The sequence below is a fragment of the Haliaeetus albicilla genome, chromosome 17 (genome assembly GCF_947461875.1).
Source record: "Haliaeetus albicilla chromosome 17, bHalAlb1.1, whole genome shotgun sequence".
Taxonomy (NCBI): Eukaryota; Metazoa; Chordata; class Aves; order Accipitriformes; family Accipitridae; genus Haliaeetus; species Haliaeetus albicilla.
The window spans coordinates 9745019-9762868 of NC_091499.1; the positions used below are offsets into that span (position 1 = coordinate 9745019).

General features: G+C 39.0%; 1 protein-coding gene across 3 annotated transcripts in view; it reads right to left on the reverse strand.

Annotated features, from left to right (window-relative positions):
* UBE3D (ubiquitin protein ligase E3D) overlaps window positions 1-17850 on the reverse strand; it is a 91212-nt gene that overhangs the window by 19414 nt on the left and 53948 nt on the right. Inside the window, exon 9 of one of the 3 annotated variants that reach the window (XM_069804745.1) lies at window positions 14248-14386. The exons of 1 other annotated variant lie outside the window; for it this stretch is intronic. In XM_069804745.1, coding sequence (XP_069660846.1) covers window positions 14248-14386 — 139 coding nt within the window. Of the gene's footprint in view, window positions 1-14247; window positions 14387-17850 lie in introns of those variants that run through there. One more of the 3 variants, XM_069804749.1, reaches the window with a different exon arrangement.

The window sequence follows — 17850 nt, forward strand, 5'->3', positions numbered from 1 at the left end:
GCACTTCACAAAATGCAATGAATGAAAAATAGCATAAGGTAGTTGAAATGTAGACAGATGATAATCAAGAACATAGTTAGAAATATGCAAGATCCAAAATTGAGGATCATAGCATCACCTTAAGATCTGAATGAAATAGCCTGAAGTTGCACAGAATTTTATCAGCTTTGTAAGATAAACATTTAGAACTAGCAAAGACTGAAACCAGGCACTTAACATTTCTGCATAAAAACCTTTAATTCAATTGTACTGAGTTAGTGAAAAAAAGAAAAGTGAAAAAAATGTTTGCCTCAGACTTTAAAACCAATCATTCCCCTGGACATCTCACACTAAAACCCTTACTGCTTGACAGACAATTTGAACAGATTCTTTTATTCGCTTTGAATATTTGCCACATTTGACTCATTTTGTATCCTGAATTTAAGAATTTTATACAAAATTCTATTGTACTGCATAGACAAATAAACTCAAAAAAAGATGAATCCCTGAAGGGATTTTGATCCCCAAAACCCTCATATTCCTTAGTAAGCCAGATTAAATGAGCACGGCTGTTTGCACATGCAAGGATTACTTTTATAATGTGACTGATCCTACCTACCTTTAATTACTTAAAATAATTCATTTTCCTTTAGCTGACTTTTAAAAATAGACTTTCTACTCTTTAAATCTCAGAGATCATTCCAAATACCTCATTTTTCACATTACATACATTTTATGCACAGTCATAGATACATGTCCACTGTGTATTACACGAAGTCCAAGTAAAGAAAAAAAAAAGCTTTGCACTTTTCCCTTTGTTTTATTTCTATGGTTGATCTTCTCTTCCTGAGTATAAAACACAAACAAAGCCCGTTTAAAAGACAGACTGAAAGACAGAAGTAAAGAAAAGCACAGATCTTGAACACCAGGAGTAAAATTAAATTAGTTAACTGCTAGAAGCATGAAGCATTAATGAAATAGAACTAGAGAATTTTCCCCTTATGAGGAACATTTATTCAGTGTTAATTAAATTCTTTTATTCAAAATCTATACTTACCCAAGCGTAAAAATATTACATCATATCAATAACTGCAGAGTGTAAGCAAGTACTATACTATAAGCATCTTTTTCCCCATCTAGTGGAGTGAAGCCTTTAAATCATTTCTACTGTTTGAAGTCTTCAAAGAAATGACAAAAAATAACAGAAAACCCACTGCATGAACCAGCAGCCACTGTTATTAATTCACTTGTCTAATGAATAGCTATCAGAGACTAGCTCCAAGCATTTGGTTGCAAAGTTCACATGCAATAGTGTTAATGAGGAACTTTCAGAGAGTCTGCAATATTTATTTCTCTACAATACATCCAGCTCGTTGGTTATTCATTTGCAGCCCAGTTCTGCACCACTGAAGCCAAAGAGAGTTTTGACATTAACTTCAATAGGTTCAGGTCCTTGCCTACAATGTTGAGCTATTATCACAAATGCTTCAGGTGCATTTCTATAATATGACACAAACTAATTAAAGCAAAGCTGCAACTACGAAGGGACCATCTCTAGCATTTTTAAGTTTACAAGACGAGAAACAGGCTCCTAAATCTTCAGGTGGACACCCTAAATAGATTGCTTGACTTTCAAAACCACTCAGTATTTGTTAATTTGAATGACAACTCTAGGTAATCCAAAGTACTGGCAATTTTTATTGGACTGGCAAGTCACTTTTGCATAAACAGAGCAGCATGTGAGACTAAGATAATGTCTTTACATTAAATTCTTTTTCCTGTGACTTGCTGCTTCTTCAAGGTGATTACCTTGTTTTAAAACAATACTATGTATTGTTTTGAGAATTATTTTGGAAGATTTAATCAGGCACTCAGCTGTTTTGTAAATTATCTGAATGAAGGTTGGGAAAGGGTTATAATCCAACAGTGACATTTTCAAGTGTTAGCATTTGCACTTTAATAAGTATCAGTACTTTAACAAGAATCAGTACTGTTGTAGAAGAGCCACACTTGACTTCTGCACTGTTTTGTATTAGGAATGCATGCTTTGCCTTGACAGGAAAGGCTGACATAACATGATTAGCTAGTAAGCGTCACCAGGGTTTTCATCAGCTTCTGAGCTACACTTAAAAATATGTAAACAGTGTCTCACTTCTGACAGTTCATTTTAACTAAATCACAGGAGTACAGTAACTTCCATGTGGAATTGGAGCTCACTCATCTAAACGGGGTGTTGTGGATACAACCTTGTTGAATGCTAGTGTCCTCAGAAGATGGTCCAAAACCCAGGCAAATGGGAGAAAGGTCTCCCAAACTCCTCACGCAGGAGTGGCTTTAAAAAACGTAGAACAAGATTCAGTAGCTCTTTCAAAATCAGTGTTGGCATTAAGCCATATAGCTCACCATTTCTTATTTGCATACACCAAAATCCCATTTCATTTCAAATCTTGTCAAATTTTGGCCTCACCAGTATCCTGGCACCTCCTAGGAATGTTTAGAGCAGCAGTACACTGCTGGAGCAGTGGAGTCCTCTCAAATTCCAGTTCTCCAATAGCATCAGCACTTGAGCAGAGAAAACTCTATCTGAAATTCATATTTACTTATACAGTTAAATTTCAATCCTTGAGGATTTACTAGCTACGTGGGATGTCACATGGATTTAATTTTATTTGCTGTTGAATTTCTTCTCAAAGAATTCTAGGTTGAACATTTCATATTGAAAAAAATTCTTAACCTTGTTCACTGGTACCAGGATTAAGTCCAGATTTTAGAAAGAAAACTACATGAGAGGGCAAAACCAGGTAGAAAATAATGAGTAGAAGAGGTGAGTAAAAGCTTACAGAACAGAATACAGTAAGTTTTACAGACAGTATTTTGTCACATTCTAAATATCACCTTAAAATAGAAAAAGCAGTCACCTAATGGAATATATCCCCAGGATAACCATGCAGAATAGATGCTTCTGATTAATTTAACTACTCACTAGCTACTGCTGTATAAAAATACAGCTGAAAATGCATTTCCTTTCTATGGAAGGAGAGATGCAACCTGAAATATGAAGGTTTCTGTGTGTTCAGCAGACTTTTTTTTTTTCTTTGAATAAGAAGTAAAGTTGATTCCTACTTTGTTACAAATAAGGATATAAATCTCTGTTATTCCCCTCCCAGCCTCAATTTTTCCACCTTAACTGAAAAGAGGCAAATACAATTAGATAACTGTAAGTACTAAAACTTAGTTTCTAACCAGTGAAAAGGTGTAAGAGAATTACAGGGCTGTCTGCTCATAAATGGTATGGAAACAAAGTAAATTGGTATCTAATAGAAATGAGAAAGTAACATGGAAACTCATCAGTGCAGAAAACCCAAAGTAGTCAACAAAGAGGAAAACAAGGCAGTCCTAGAATTTAATTTCTGAAAAGCTGGCAGATGATGAATAGAATAGACTTTGTATGAAAACATGAAATAAAGAGTAGGCAGCAGGCTCTCTGCTGACTTAAAAAAGGAATGTGTTAGCTAGTCACTCCCCATTACAAAATGATAGCCTTTTTTTTTTATTTATGGGACATCTACCTATGAAAACAGAAAATGTGTCAAAGACTGGAGCATCAACGGCAAGAAGAAACTTCTATCTAAAACTGAATTATGCAGGCAAATAGTTATTGATAAGAACCATTATTAGGGTCAGTGGTACTAGTCACAGAAAGTAAGAACATCTGAACAGTATAATGTTCAGTCATTTTCAGGATCATATTTAGGAATGCCAGGCATTCTGGAAGAACTTGGAAGTGGGCTGAGCAGCCAAAATAGTCAGTAAGATTAAAATAACATCTCCACTTGTACAAGTTTGTAGGCAAGATCCTTTTTTATGCAGCCAAGGTGCTTAATACTCATTTTCTCTTCCATTTTCCTTATAAAATTCAAGCTCACTTAACAGCAACAGAAGGAATATAGCTCCCTGATCTCTTTCATCAATTCACAATGCCACAGCTCACAAAAATAATGAAGACTGGGAACTAGCATTTTAAAATAGTCTCTTTCTCTATAGAATATACTTTTATAGTTTACGTTAGTGATATGGGAATAATTTTTTTTTTCCCATAAGGCAGAATCACTTCCTATTGTACTTGTCAAGCAGCCCAGAGACAGATAAAAGGAACTTTAACCAGAATGCCTGGCGAAAGTCCAAACAGCAATCACATTCTGCCCACCCAACACTCCCTGTGATCTCACTCGGCTATGGCATCTTCAGATTCCTGCAAGTTTTTCTACATACTATTAAATGGTTGCCAGGTTTCACCTCAAGGCATAACACCTCTCTGTTGAAGGCTAAATGGTTGTGTTAATGCTTACATGCCTTTTTGCCCTTCTCTTTCTTCTTCCTGTAGGAGTATTCCAAATCTTATTTTAGGAGCACTATAAAATGTGTACACTGAGATACCTCCTCACACACCCATGTGTAGAACAGCTTCCTTTAATTCAAAAGTAGTGGAGCTATAGTACAAAGGAATATTTGCATAACTGATCTTTTTTACTGGTCAAAGCAGCAAGCAACTTAAAGATGATGGAAATAATCCTGCCCTCTTTATGGTCAGTCAAAACTGTTCTGGTGTCGGTCAATGGGAACAGCAACAGCCTACTGAAAGAGTAGCTGGTCCATCTTATCTCTTACACTTCCCTTCACGTCTTTCCCTGCCTCTGGACAGACAGTGATCTGATGTGACCTGTTTCCCCATGTCATGTTTCTGCCCATTCTAGCTTTCCTAAAATCCAAACCTAAAGTTTTTTTCCTTAACAAGCAAGAGCTTTCAATCACTACCATTTGTCATCAGCCACCACCCCCAATCAAAGACCTATGATTTAAGCACAGAGATTTAGAGCACACTGCTCTCTTTACTGACATTGCAACAGAATGATGGACTTCCACTTCTGAGGGAAGGCAAACTGTATGTTTCTCACTGGAAGCATTACTGACTTCTTCACCAAAAGATCCATTCCAGACTCATTTTCAACTGACAATAAAAAAAAGGAGGACTTAACAACCCTCTTCCTTTTTGTCCACCGTGTACTTTATCATAGTCAAGTCATTGATTCAATTATGCTCCAGCTTTGCAGACTTCTGTATATTTGTCCATTTGTCTCCTTGAAGACATCATTACTGCCTCCAACTCTTTAACACATAACACTCTTGAGCTGCTCTGAGTGCCTTGGCAAGCTGCCCTGTCTGCTTATACAGGATCCCTCAAAATTTTGTAATCTGTGATAACATCATACCTATTCCAGCCTACAGCTGAAATCCAACAGGGTTAAATCCATCTATTTTTAAAACACCTGTAAACCTACTAAGAAGCACCCTTATAAATACATGTTTTTTCTGCACAGCTTTCTGGACTTCATAAGTAGCTTCAAAGCTGCCATCTAGACTCTTAATGGAAATGAACAGTGTCGTAGCTTTCCATAACAACGTCTGTTCACAGAGCACACAGCATAACAACATGAAAATTTAAGGAAAAATTTCCATTATAGAATCATCGCTATCCAATGACTCAGTATTATTTTCAAAGTAACAGCTGGCTATCTAGCTCTATGCAGCTGACAATCAGATTTCTGTACCTTGTTGGCTAAGAAGCTGAAACTTACCCCTCACATAAGTCAACCTATTAATTATGACCTGGATAGAGATAAGACTAACTTAGAGAAACCAAGTTTTTGGACGGAAGCAGCCCAAAAGAGATGAATTAACTACAAACCATGTCGAACAGGTACAGCATTATTTGGTTGTGCATAGGGCTAAATATTTCTCTTGAGCAGAGCCTGTTTCTAAGTCACAAAGGCAATAGCCTCAGTTAATAAACAGAAATGGATGTTCTAAAAGTGTATCAGGCCTCCCATAAGACTCTTCTTTATGTATATATTCAGGTACATAAAACATGTGTATTTGGCTGGTCTCTTTCCATAACACACTCACAGTGTGGTGCCTGTTGATAAAGAATACAAACTCTCAGTTTGTGTTTAATAGCACATTACGGGCACGTGTACTGGCTAATTAGGATATAACAGCTACACTTTTAGATTTCAAACTTACTTGGGAAAAGCAGAATGTTCACAATACAAGCAAACACGAAATAAAATGAGTGGTATCAACCAGGCATTTTCATTCCTAATTAGTTCTGTCTTCACCCCTTTCAAGCAGTTGATAACATGGGCTATACCAGACTATCTAAACTGGATTTCTGCAATAAGTTGTATATTCACATCTAAATGGTAAATGACTGTATTGGGTTTGTGTGGCAGGGTTTTGGTAGCGGGGGGACTACAGGGGTGGCTTCTGTGAGAAGCTGCTAGAAGCTTCCCCCATGTCCAACAGGGCCAACGCCAGCCAGCTCCAGGACGGACCCACCGCTGGCCAAGGCCGAACCCATCAGTGACGGTGTTAGTGCCTCTGGGAGAACAGATTTAGACAGGGAGAAAAAGTTGCTGTTGAACAGAAACTGCAGCCGGAGAGGAGTGAGAAGATGTGAGAGCACCAGCCCTGCAGACCCCCAGGTCAGTGCAGAAGGAGGGCAGGAGGTGCTCCAGGTGCTGGAGCAGAGATTCCCCTGCAGCCCGTGGTGAGGAAGACCATGGTGAGGCAGGCTGTCCCCCTGCAGCCCAGGGAGGTCCACAGGGGAGCAGATATCCACCTGCAGCCCGGGGAGAGAGGACCCCACGCCGGAGCAGGCTCCTGGCAGTAGCTGTGGCCCTGTGGAGAGAGAAGCCCACACTGGAGCAGGTTTTCTGGCAGGACTTGTGACCCCGCGGGGGACCCATGCTGGAGCAGGCTGTGCCTGAAGGACTGCAGCCCGGGGAAGGGACCCACGCTGGAGCAGTTCGGGAAGGACTGTCTCCTGTGGGAGGGACCCCATGCTGGAGCAGGGGAAGAGTGAGGAGCCCTGCCCCTGAAGAGGAAGGAGCGGCAGAGACAACGTGTGATGAACCGACCGCAACCCCCATTTCCCGTCCCCCTGTACCGCTGGCAGGGAGGATGTAGAGAAGATCAGGACTGAACTTCAGCCCAGGAAGAAGGGAGGGGGTGGGGGGAAGGTGTTTTAAGATTTAGGTTTTATTTCTCATTACCCTACTCTGATTTGATTGGTAACAAATTCAGCCAATTTCCCCAAGTCAGGTCTGTTTTGCCTGTGACGGTAATCGGTGAGTGATCTCTCCCTGCCCTTATCTTGACCCACAAGAGCCTTTTGTTATATTTTCTCTCCCCTCTCCAGCTGAGGAGGGGAGTGATAGAGCAGCTTTGGTGGACTCCGGGTGTCCAGCCAGGGACAATGCACCACAATGACATATTTGAGCATGTTTTCTAAGAAAACTGCTTTGAAATGTATTACCAGATGCCGATGTTACAGGTGGCTGTTGCCAAGTTCTAGGCTGAGGGAATTGCACGCAAATGAGTTGGTTTCTCTGGCAGATCTTCCCTCTCAAGCAGCAGGGGACTGTATTTCCAGAGGAGGCACTTGCCTGTGTGCTACATGTAGCTGCTTCTCACTGGGAGCTCGTGTGGTTTTTGTAATAAAATCTACTTCTGTTTAGGATATGTCCAGCTTCACTCTCTCTGATTTTTTCTCTATTGGAGAACTGCCTTGGAAGAAAATAAGCATTTAGCTCTTCTGAGAAACTGATGACAAATTTTGAATCTCAGTTTCGGATCACTGCTGTCAAGGTCCTGACTCTCCATCACTGAGCACTGAAGTAATCATAAAATTTTGTGCTTCCACAAGTAAGCTCAGCTTGCATTTTCCCCATTCAAAGCTTCAGTTTAGGTTTACATGTGACTGATTTTGTTCTGTTTCAGGCCAATATAAATGGGCAGCTCCTTTCCATTACAGGAAATGTAGCCATGCCACACATAAGATAAGTGAAATAATACCTTCCCATCAGCATCTCCAAAGCAGCACCAGATATCAAGAAACCATAGCCTAGAAATGAGAGCCTGTGCTGCAGATATGGATGAGTCATATACGGGACACATAAGGAGGTACAGGACGTTGCTCAATATTCTCCTGCATATGCAGAGCCGAAAAGTCGTCAGGTAGGAGACATTATGTTTTAATAAAGTTTATGCGGAATCAGTACTATAAAACATTTTTGGTACAGGTTCAACAAGGACTTAAAAATACTGATTATACTTCAATAAAAAAATTGTTCTGTTTCAGCTTGACGCTCCAAGAGCTAACATTAAAAGAAGCGGATAGTCTCGGTGTTCAAGAAATACAACTGAACACTCTAGAGATACTTGTAAAAGATAGCTTACAGTGAACACCAAGTAAGATAACCTGAGTGGCGTAATAAAAAGCAACTTACTATAGGACAATTAAGTAGCAGACAAGAAAAACAAGACAATAATCTCTTAATTGAACCTAGAAATCTCTATCATTCTGCAAAGAAGTATTTAGATTTGTCTTTGAAGCACTAACTCTCTTAATATCACTTGCTCTTGTCAGCATTTGTTCAATATAATTTTATAATATTTTCCAAATTATTCTGCAGTGCTTCAACAGATTTATTACGGCTTTTAGTAAATGCAGACAAACACAAACAAAACCCTAAAATATACACATTATAACTTCTTTTATTTTAAGGTCAACGAAATATTTGTATGCATATTTTACAAAACTACATCTGCTTTCCTATATATGGCTTGGGTACTTATTTCCTATTTAAAATTGTTTGAAATCAAACTAAAAACTTCCACATAATCATCACAATAAAACAGAAAATTAATCCATCCTATGTCATCCTGGCAACCTATCTGAGTTAGTCAAAATTAGAAAAAGCACACAGCAGGCACTTTTATACTAGTCTGCTGGGCTTAAACCATGACACTGGGATAGTTGAATAAAAGACACAATATTTTGAAAGCCATTCCGTCCCTCTTGACGTTTTCATTTCTTATATCACTATTTCCCAAATCATTTTGAACCAGAGCAGCTCCTTGTTCTATCTTTGCTGCTGTTTGACAGTGCTCCAAAGGAGTGGAGTCCAACTTAAAAGAATCTGTGCAACCTCTTCAGCTCCAAATGCCTAGAATGGAACAAAAGGAGGAGCTGAGCTGAGCAGAGCAGATACTTCTAAATTTTACTCAGCTGTTTGCTTCAAAAAGGATTGTCAGAAAACACAGGTGCATCTGCAAGTGTCCTCTATCTTCAGCTAACTTCTTTTTGCAATAAAGTAGTTTGAAAGTGCTTTATATATATATATATACACACGTACACACCCACATAAAAAAGTATCAATATTAAAAAACACTGAATATCAAGGCACATTTTAGTTCAGACCATGTATAGACCTGAAAGACAACAGTAATTTTGTATTTTGCCTTCCATGAGTATTTTGAGTACTTTTGATACTCATGTACTAGAGCCATTAAACTATAATGAATATTTTATTTGTTCATTCTTATGTTTTCTGAGGCACTTGTTACTTCATATCTCTAAACCTGTTGCTTTTAGGAAGTTTTCTGCACTTTTTAATAAAAGACTTCAAATGACAGAGAACTTGACAAGCTGCTCTATGTAAAACTTTTTCCTCCTTTTTTTGGAAGCAAAGTAACTGCAAATGAGTTTTTCCTTCAGAGACACTTCTAGGAATGCTTACTGCAACAACAGAATGAAGACTTTTTGTTTACTTTTAAACACTGGCTCTACTTAACCAGACAGTGTGCTGATAAGCTACCAACGGCATTGGGTGCAGCACCAAAGAATATGAAGGATTACTACAAATGAAATTTTGAAACTGCTTGGCAGTTCTTAATCGCAATCTCCTTTAAATTTCATGCAAATCTGAAAGTAAAAATAAAACTGTGACCTATTTAACTGTGAGAACTCTTGTTACAGTCTGTGGCTTTATGAATAGCACCTTGATACACGAAGTAAAATGCCTGGTTTCCCCCAATAACAGCTATGAGAGAGAATGTGCTGAACAGCCCCATATATCATCATAACAATTCAATATCCAGGACATTTTCTGTTCACTGTGCTTGAATTCAGAGAAAGACAAGATAAGGTTAGCAAAACACAGCAGACATTACTTGTCACTTTAAAGCATCTCCCTGTGTTAACTGTTTTGTGTTGCAGGCTCTAAAGTACCAACACATCCTCCCAGACTACACTGAGGAGTAGCAGCTGAACAGTTCAGTGATAAAGTACATGATAACTCAAGTGGGTGCTAGCTACAAGTGCTTGCAAGTATTAAGAATAATACACAAAGTCAAGCCCAACTGTTCCTAAAGCAAAGAAGGGCTGACAGCTCAGGTGGGTGGAGAGCCAGATAGATCAAGAGTGTAATAAGGTAACACAGCTTTCCGTACAGTGTTAACGGACCTGAAGAGAGAGCGGCAAAACAACGCTCAGAGCAAAAGCAAGCTAAAAAATATTTTAATCTTTTCTAGTAGCGAACTCCTCTCTCCTTTCTTACTGCTTTCTGCATTTCTCCAGGATAAATATCAAGTGCCTCAGTCAATCTTAGTCCCTTGATCTGAGACATCCTTACCATGGGTGAGGGATTACAAGCCTGGGAAGGTGCAAGTCAGGGCTGCAAATCCATGTTCTACAGTAAACCCAGGAGCAGCCATCAACCAGCAAAGAATTAGTCTATCCACTTTGGTCCCTCAGAGTTTCTGGGCTCAAGCTTCCTAAGATTTAACTTTCTACAGTCCACCAGAACAATGTCAATGTAACTGCACAGGTAAAAAGAAAGATGAGCCAAAGACAACCCAGTACCTAGGATCAACAGCTGGGGAAGCTTAAAAGCTGGCTGCAGTGAGCACCTTAAACTCAGCAGAGAGCCACGTAACATAGTCTGCTGCTGCTCCCCTCTTCCAGGCTCCTCCAGCGACATAAATCACACCGAAAGATCTTCACAGGGTCAAAATGGAATTGAAAAGCGATTTCAAATATTATGTTACTAAGCAGTAGCACACCATTGGAAAATAAAATTTAATTTATGTCTCAGCATAGAGACAGAGTCTGCTAAGCTAGTCCCAGAGAACACTTCTAGAACACAAAGCAGAACAGAGTTTATTACAGAGATGATTAGCAACTAAGCACATTTCCTTCATGTGCTTTTTACAACCTAAACATCATCCAATGCATATGTATACCAACTAAAATTTTGGCTTGTCAACACTGCAACATTGTAATATAATAGGGAGACAGGGTAAATACAGTCTCAAACAACACAGGGGTGTGGGTGAGATCATTTTTGGCGACCTAATTAAAAACAATTGGATTTTTTAAAGCTATACTGACATGATATCAGGAGTTAAACTGTAACTTTTAGATCACTACTTATACAGCTGTCTGTTAGATGCATTTTCAAATACTGTATCAAAACATAAAGAAAAGCACCAGTGGAAACTAGTGGTCCATTTAGCTCTACACCACACGTCCATCAGTGGGAACACTTACGAAAGGAGAAAACTCTGGCACTTTCTGGGGTCATTTCCCTTCTAACTCCCCCAGCACTCAGATGCCAGCATTCAGCTGCAAGAGCCTGGTCTCCTGTTGAACAAGACTGCCATGTGTGGGTAACAGGAAACTCTGTGATTGTTTTCAGTTCAAATACAAGGATTATTGTAATATAGAATTAAATTTTTTTTTTTTTTTCCTAGACTACCACCAGGTCTAGGTCTACCACAAAATAAAATGAAACTAGTTTTTGTCATTTTGGTATTACTCCATTAAGACACATGAAATAGCGGTTTTCGATTAGCGCCCTTTTACTATTCCATGTTTGACTTGCAATCTTCACTACTTTGGATGCAGAGGGATCTTATGCTCAGGCAACAGCACAATTTAATATCATTATTCAAGCTCTCTGCAGATCTTGCCAGATTTTCCAAGAAAAATACAGAAAAACTAGGACATGTAATTCTAATATTTGCTGTGCAGAAAGTGGACATGAGTACTAAGAAGCAAGCCAGAAAAAAATCTGGTAAGACTGACAGCCCATTGTAAAGCATCAATGAAAAGCTCGGGCAAGCTTTGTTTCTGCTTCATGGATTCACAAACTTAGATCTAAACAAGGTTTGCAAGAATAAAAATAAATAAAACAATATTTTCCTGGACAGTGTTTGCCCTCCAGGACAAACACTTGGTGATATTGACTGTCTGGCAAGGAGAGTGGAAGTTGGACGCAGAAGTTTATCAAACCAGCCATTTTCCTTTCCTCCCACTTAGCAAAATACAACATTGTCTTAGGAGAGCAGGTTTCAGAACTTGGGCTTTTCAAAAACTATGAATTTTTGCCTTTTGTGTTGCTATGAAAGCACAGGCACTGGCAATCTCCTCAAAATATAGTATCTTCAGCCTGAGATCATGTTTGCGACCAAGACTGGGCATTGCCACGTCACCTACTTTGGCACACAGGCAGGCAAACTAAGATCTGTGCAGACCAGTGCTGGAAGTCATCATTCCTCACAGTACTTCAGTTCAGCAAAGCACTGTGACATTTGCTTTCTGTGGTTCCACCAAAATTTGAGTTTGAAAGTCAGAGGGGATGCACGGGGCCTTCCTGCCCCACGATTGACATAACTGTACCCCTGACTTGCTTCTGGGCCGTGCATGGTGGGTTTCTAGGGTGACGGTTCATTTCCAGAGACAGCCTCACGAAGCTAAAATGACCCAGGAGCAATCAAGCACGATCATGGAGTCTGACAAGGAAAAAGAAAAGTCTGGTGTTTGGTGTACTCTGAAATAAAAACCCTTCCTGAGTTTACCAATTTGTATCTGTATCAGCTGACAGTCATTTATGGCTTCCTATCTCTACCCAGATATACAAATCAAAGGAAATCCTAACCGCACAAGCGGGACTGAGTACACACAGAAATAAGACAGGACATACAGCCTCAGTGTACAAGAAGAGACTCCTATTTAACCTATCATGGGTAAAGCAGAGAAGACTTTACCACAGATTACTGGCAATGCAATGGACAAGGAATACATCCTCCGGGGTTAGACAACCAAAAGTTCACTTCTTAATAGGAATCATAAGACTATTCAACTGCATGGATAACTAGGTACTAGCCAATCCTTGAAACACATAATTTTTGCAATCTCACTCTGCCAGTATCCAGGAGATTCTTCAATTTTATGGCCTCTGAATATACAACCCAATAACAATTCTGACCTTGGGTATTAAAATATGTTGAAACAATCAATGGCTGCTGCCATACTAGAGAGTTCACCACACACAGATTCCCTGTTTTCAAGCACACAAGATGCAAAGGGAGCAGACAATGCAGGTGCATACTTATTTCCTAACATCTAGGAGTGTTTTCAGCAGGTGTACATTGGTGTAACTCTATTAAAAGCAATTATTTGATTTTGGTTTATGACCATATTCTTTCTGGCTCCAAACTTCTACAATAAGATTATTTTTCAGTAAACATAACTCAGGAACACTAATTAAATGTGCCTTAACTACAAACTGGGAGTATGGGCAAATAGAAGCTACCAGATTTTGTGGTATAAACTGTTTAGGACACTCAGTCCTCCTAAGATAATGATTTTTCTATAGCTGTCAAAACAAACACAGATTCAGGTATGCTTACTGCTCAACAGCTGCTTAGTTTAGATTTGCATCAATGCACAACTGATGGACTATGTAACTACAAGGGAAGACAGTAACATCGTAAAAAGGTTGAGTTGATATGTCGTATCACCATGAATTGAGATGTCTGTGTATTTCATTTGTAAAAATCATAAATCTTCAGACACATGACAAATACAAATCACAATTTAACATGCCTGCAACAATGTTTTCTTAGGAAAATTTCTATGACTGCTGAGAACTTCAGCAGTACCATACAGAAGAACATTGGCCAAAACTGTGAATGCTTCACTCCTAATTTTCCAGGTTTTCACCAGTGGAAATATTTATTTTTAGCTGAGGATTTTTTTATTTTTTTTTTAAGCCAAGAAGAATTTATATAATGATTCTAGCTACTCCAGCCTAAGTTTGATGAAATTTCTTTAAACATGTAATTTAATTTAAGCAGTGATTCACTGTTTAAAAATCCAATGACATTTCCTGCCTTGGTCTACATTTAATACAATTGAAAGAAACTGAGCACTACAAGAAGTTCTCCATTCCTATAGTTACTATAATGGAGAGTCACACAACTACAGAAGATAAACCTTTACTCTGAAAGGGTTTATGGGCCCCGGGGATCTTTTTTTCCTAGAAGTAACACCTTTATACTGAAATAGCAGCTGATCCTTACCTGAAAAGAGTTCATGCATCGCAGTGAAGGTGGCAGAGAGGTGGTACTCAAACCCAGTATCAGCAGTAATTCCAAACATGTTTCTGCTGGAAACTTTAAAGGATGAACTCCGATATCATTTTCCCATGCATCAGCGAGGCTATAAAGTGAAAAAAAAAAAAACCACAAAACTTTTTCATTCTCTTAAAATATATCTAAAACCCAAGTTTCAAATAAATATTAGAATGTGTCATAGTATTGTGATAAAGATTCTCTTCTCATTTTCCCTGTAAAAGTCACAGATAAGTATGTTTTACCAGAAATACGAGGTGCATTTAGAGTACCTTATCCGTTCCACCAATCTTACAAAAAGATACATAATGTGAAAGGAAAACCTAGCACACATTAGAGCAATCCGCTCATGTTTCTAAATCAAAGTTTGATTATTTCTGAACCAATCTGCATCTGCCACTGGCAACTTCCCATCATACAGTGTTTTTACACATAGAGTATTCTACACAGAACATAATGCCCCCACTTTTTATTGTTTCTAGAAAGAAAAATGTCCTTTCACTTCTGAAAAGACAGAAGGTCAGCTGTGATTTTCAAAATTTATGTTTATGATGCTTTCACTGGAACCTTACTAACAGTCTGTACCAAGCAAAAACTCAATCCCAGTTCATTTTACACAGGTTTCTGCTTTAGATGTATTAAAAGAATTAAGATTTCTAGAGCTAGTCATAAAAACAACATTCTGAAAGCACATTTCTATAAACTGTTCCCGCTACCACATGCTGAAGAACAAGATTAATTCAACAAGATTAACTCAAAACACAGGAATGTTCCACTTACTATTGTTCAGGGTTGTTTCTTCCTTAATGCACAAACTGTCAGACTGATCAGTGACCCAGTTAGTTTAACAATTTTATTTAGGCAGCTAGTATCAGATACTCCAGAGCAAGATGGATGCCAATTATTCTCAGCAGATCTGAGAGCATCACTTTGGAAGACAATGCTTGCTACCCTTCCATGTCCCAGACTTCATGATTTCAATAAATAATTTTAGCAACAGCTTTCACTTTTAAATTCCTCCAGCTCTTCTGGAAATATATTACTCTGACTGAACCGCTGCTCGTGAACATACCAGCTTGTTTTAATGTCCTATCTAGAAATAGCTGCACTTTTTTAAGCACCTACAAAGAGTACACATCATCCCAACATTCAGCATGGTGAAAACTAAGCAAATACTCTCTTCACAATATCTGGGTCCTTCTGGATGGTTCTCATTCTCTCAAGTCTCCCAAACCTACCAATTCTCTGTGAAGTCTTGCTTCTTAGATATAGGCTTGCATATACACTTTTTGGACATATGCTTCCATTATTAACTCTTCCTAGCACCTTATTAGCTCTTCTAGAAGATGTTCTACTTAGTATAATTTACACATCTTTCTTCAAAGGGTGGGTGTATTTCCACTTTCTCACTTCCATTTGTCTGAAAGTGGCCTCTTGGATTTTAACTGGATTTTTCCTAATCTTTACATTTTTTCCTCCTTCCTCATTTATCTATGGGTATGTAAGAATCCACTTCTGCTTCAATACACAGAAGTCAGACCCATAATGCACACAGGGTCAGAGGGGCTTTCATCTCCCTAAAAAAAGGAGTGCTTTCTCTCTTTTTTTTTTTTGAAATCCACCATGAAAGACAAAGAGAATTGTATAATTTCAAAATTACCAAATGTACCATGACTTTTCTCAACCCTCACCAAAATGAGTGGGTCACTTTGACATAAGGAGGTCTAAACTGTACAAGGTAAGGAGAAGGAGGAAGGCAGTCTGGGCTAGGCACCGTCTGGCACCGTCTGGCACTTCTAATGGCAGTGCATCACTTAAGGTCTCCACACATGGCTGAGACCATACCAAAGCACAGAGGCCAAAACCTGCTGCATATTAACAGCCTTCATAATATGTAGTATGTCACTGGTGACTTATACTGTGCCAGATGGATGTGGAAAAGCTGTTTAAAGCTACCACAAAAAACCCCTGTCTGCTAGGACAGGAAGGTGTGTAGTTTAGAAGACACCCTGGAGTATTTTCACTATTGAAAGGTACAAGGCTCCAGTTAAGCCCCAAATACTTTGTCTACATTGAAAGGAAACAGGATTCTTTTAAAAGACTGCATGTGGCCAAGCCCAGGAGAGACAGCCCTGACTGGTCCAGAGACTCTGCAAATGCTCCAGGAGGAATATCTACCTCTAGAAGATAAGCATGGAGCAGCCAGTAACCAAGGAGTCTTGTTAATTGTAATCCAGAATTAAGTTTATATTTCATTATCATTTGGTAACTTCATCTCCACATATTGTTAGAAACTTACCTTTATATGTTCCTTACAAGGTCTTTGTTCTACATTTTTCACAATCTTGTTTGGTGATACAGGCAAATTTAGGTGAAGCTAGGAAAATTGGGGCTTTCAGTTTTTCAGAAATCAGCAAGTCTAAACAAAGCACTGTGCAGGCACCTTCAAACACATCTAGAGAGTCTGGAGACTGGAGGTGATATGCTAAGGTTCTGGGTCTTGGGGAGGTGTTTCCACAGATCAACACCCTCTCTACAAAGAAACTTTTCAGACCTACAAGCAATATTCAAAACATCACAACTTACTTCAGTACCCTGATTCTATTCTTGTGTTTTGACTTGAAGATTTTTTGAAGCTGCCTCCTCATTTTAAAGTCCAACTCCTACAGCCCTGACACTGCACTAGGGCTTTTTTTGCTGCTGTTGGTTTATTCAGGGGAAGGACTGTTGCATAAAGACATCTAGCCTAATTATATTGTAATTCTTGTTTATTAACGGCTCAGTTATAAGTATATCCTGAAATGATTCCGGTGTATTCCCTTATTACAAACAAACCATGTGTGTCCTAGCACTTACTGCTCCAGGAACACTCCTGTCAGGAATTAGTCTTTACAGCTTGTCCTTTCACAGTATTTAACACAAGTGCTTGTGGGACTTCACTGCTTTATTAGACCATGTCTCTCTGTTCTTCTTTACCCCTATTACTCTTGGCAGTATATTTCCATAATCTTCATTGTAGAGGAAGAAGAAAAACATCCATGCTTAAAACAAAAGTAAAACAAAACACAAACTCCCCTGTTTTTTTCACCTTAGTTTCACAGAACATTTCTGTATAAGGAGAGTTGTCTCACAGTATAGAAGAAGAGACTGTTTGCTCTCTGTTTACTGAAAGAGGCAGGTTGGCTGATAGTGCTCCTCAGGAGAGTGAGCACCCATGGAAGACAACTCAGCCCATCAGCTCAGTGCTTCCTCCCAGACTGATCCCAAATGCCAACTGTCTGTGCTGGCTAAGAGTTCCTCAGCCACATAAACAAAACTGCATTTTTCTCTCCTGGTCTTAAAAAAAAGAATAATTCAATGTGACATTAAGATAGGTCAAATCGTCAGAAGGAGTTCTTGGGAGGGCTGAGGAAGAAGACGGGGAAGAAACCAGTAGGACTCATGTGCGCATGGTCACTTTGGATGTAGACAGGACTTTACATGCACGTGCTCTCTTCCCCTGCTCCTTAATACCTTTACTCAGCAATGAATTTTTGCTTCCAAGCTTCCTTT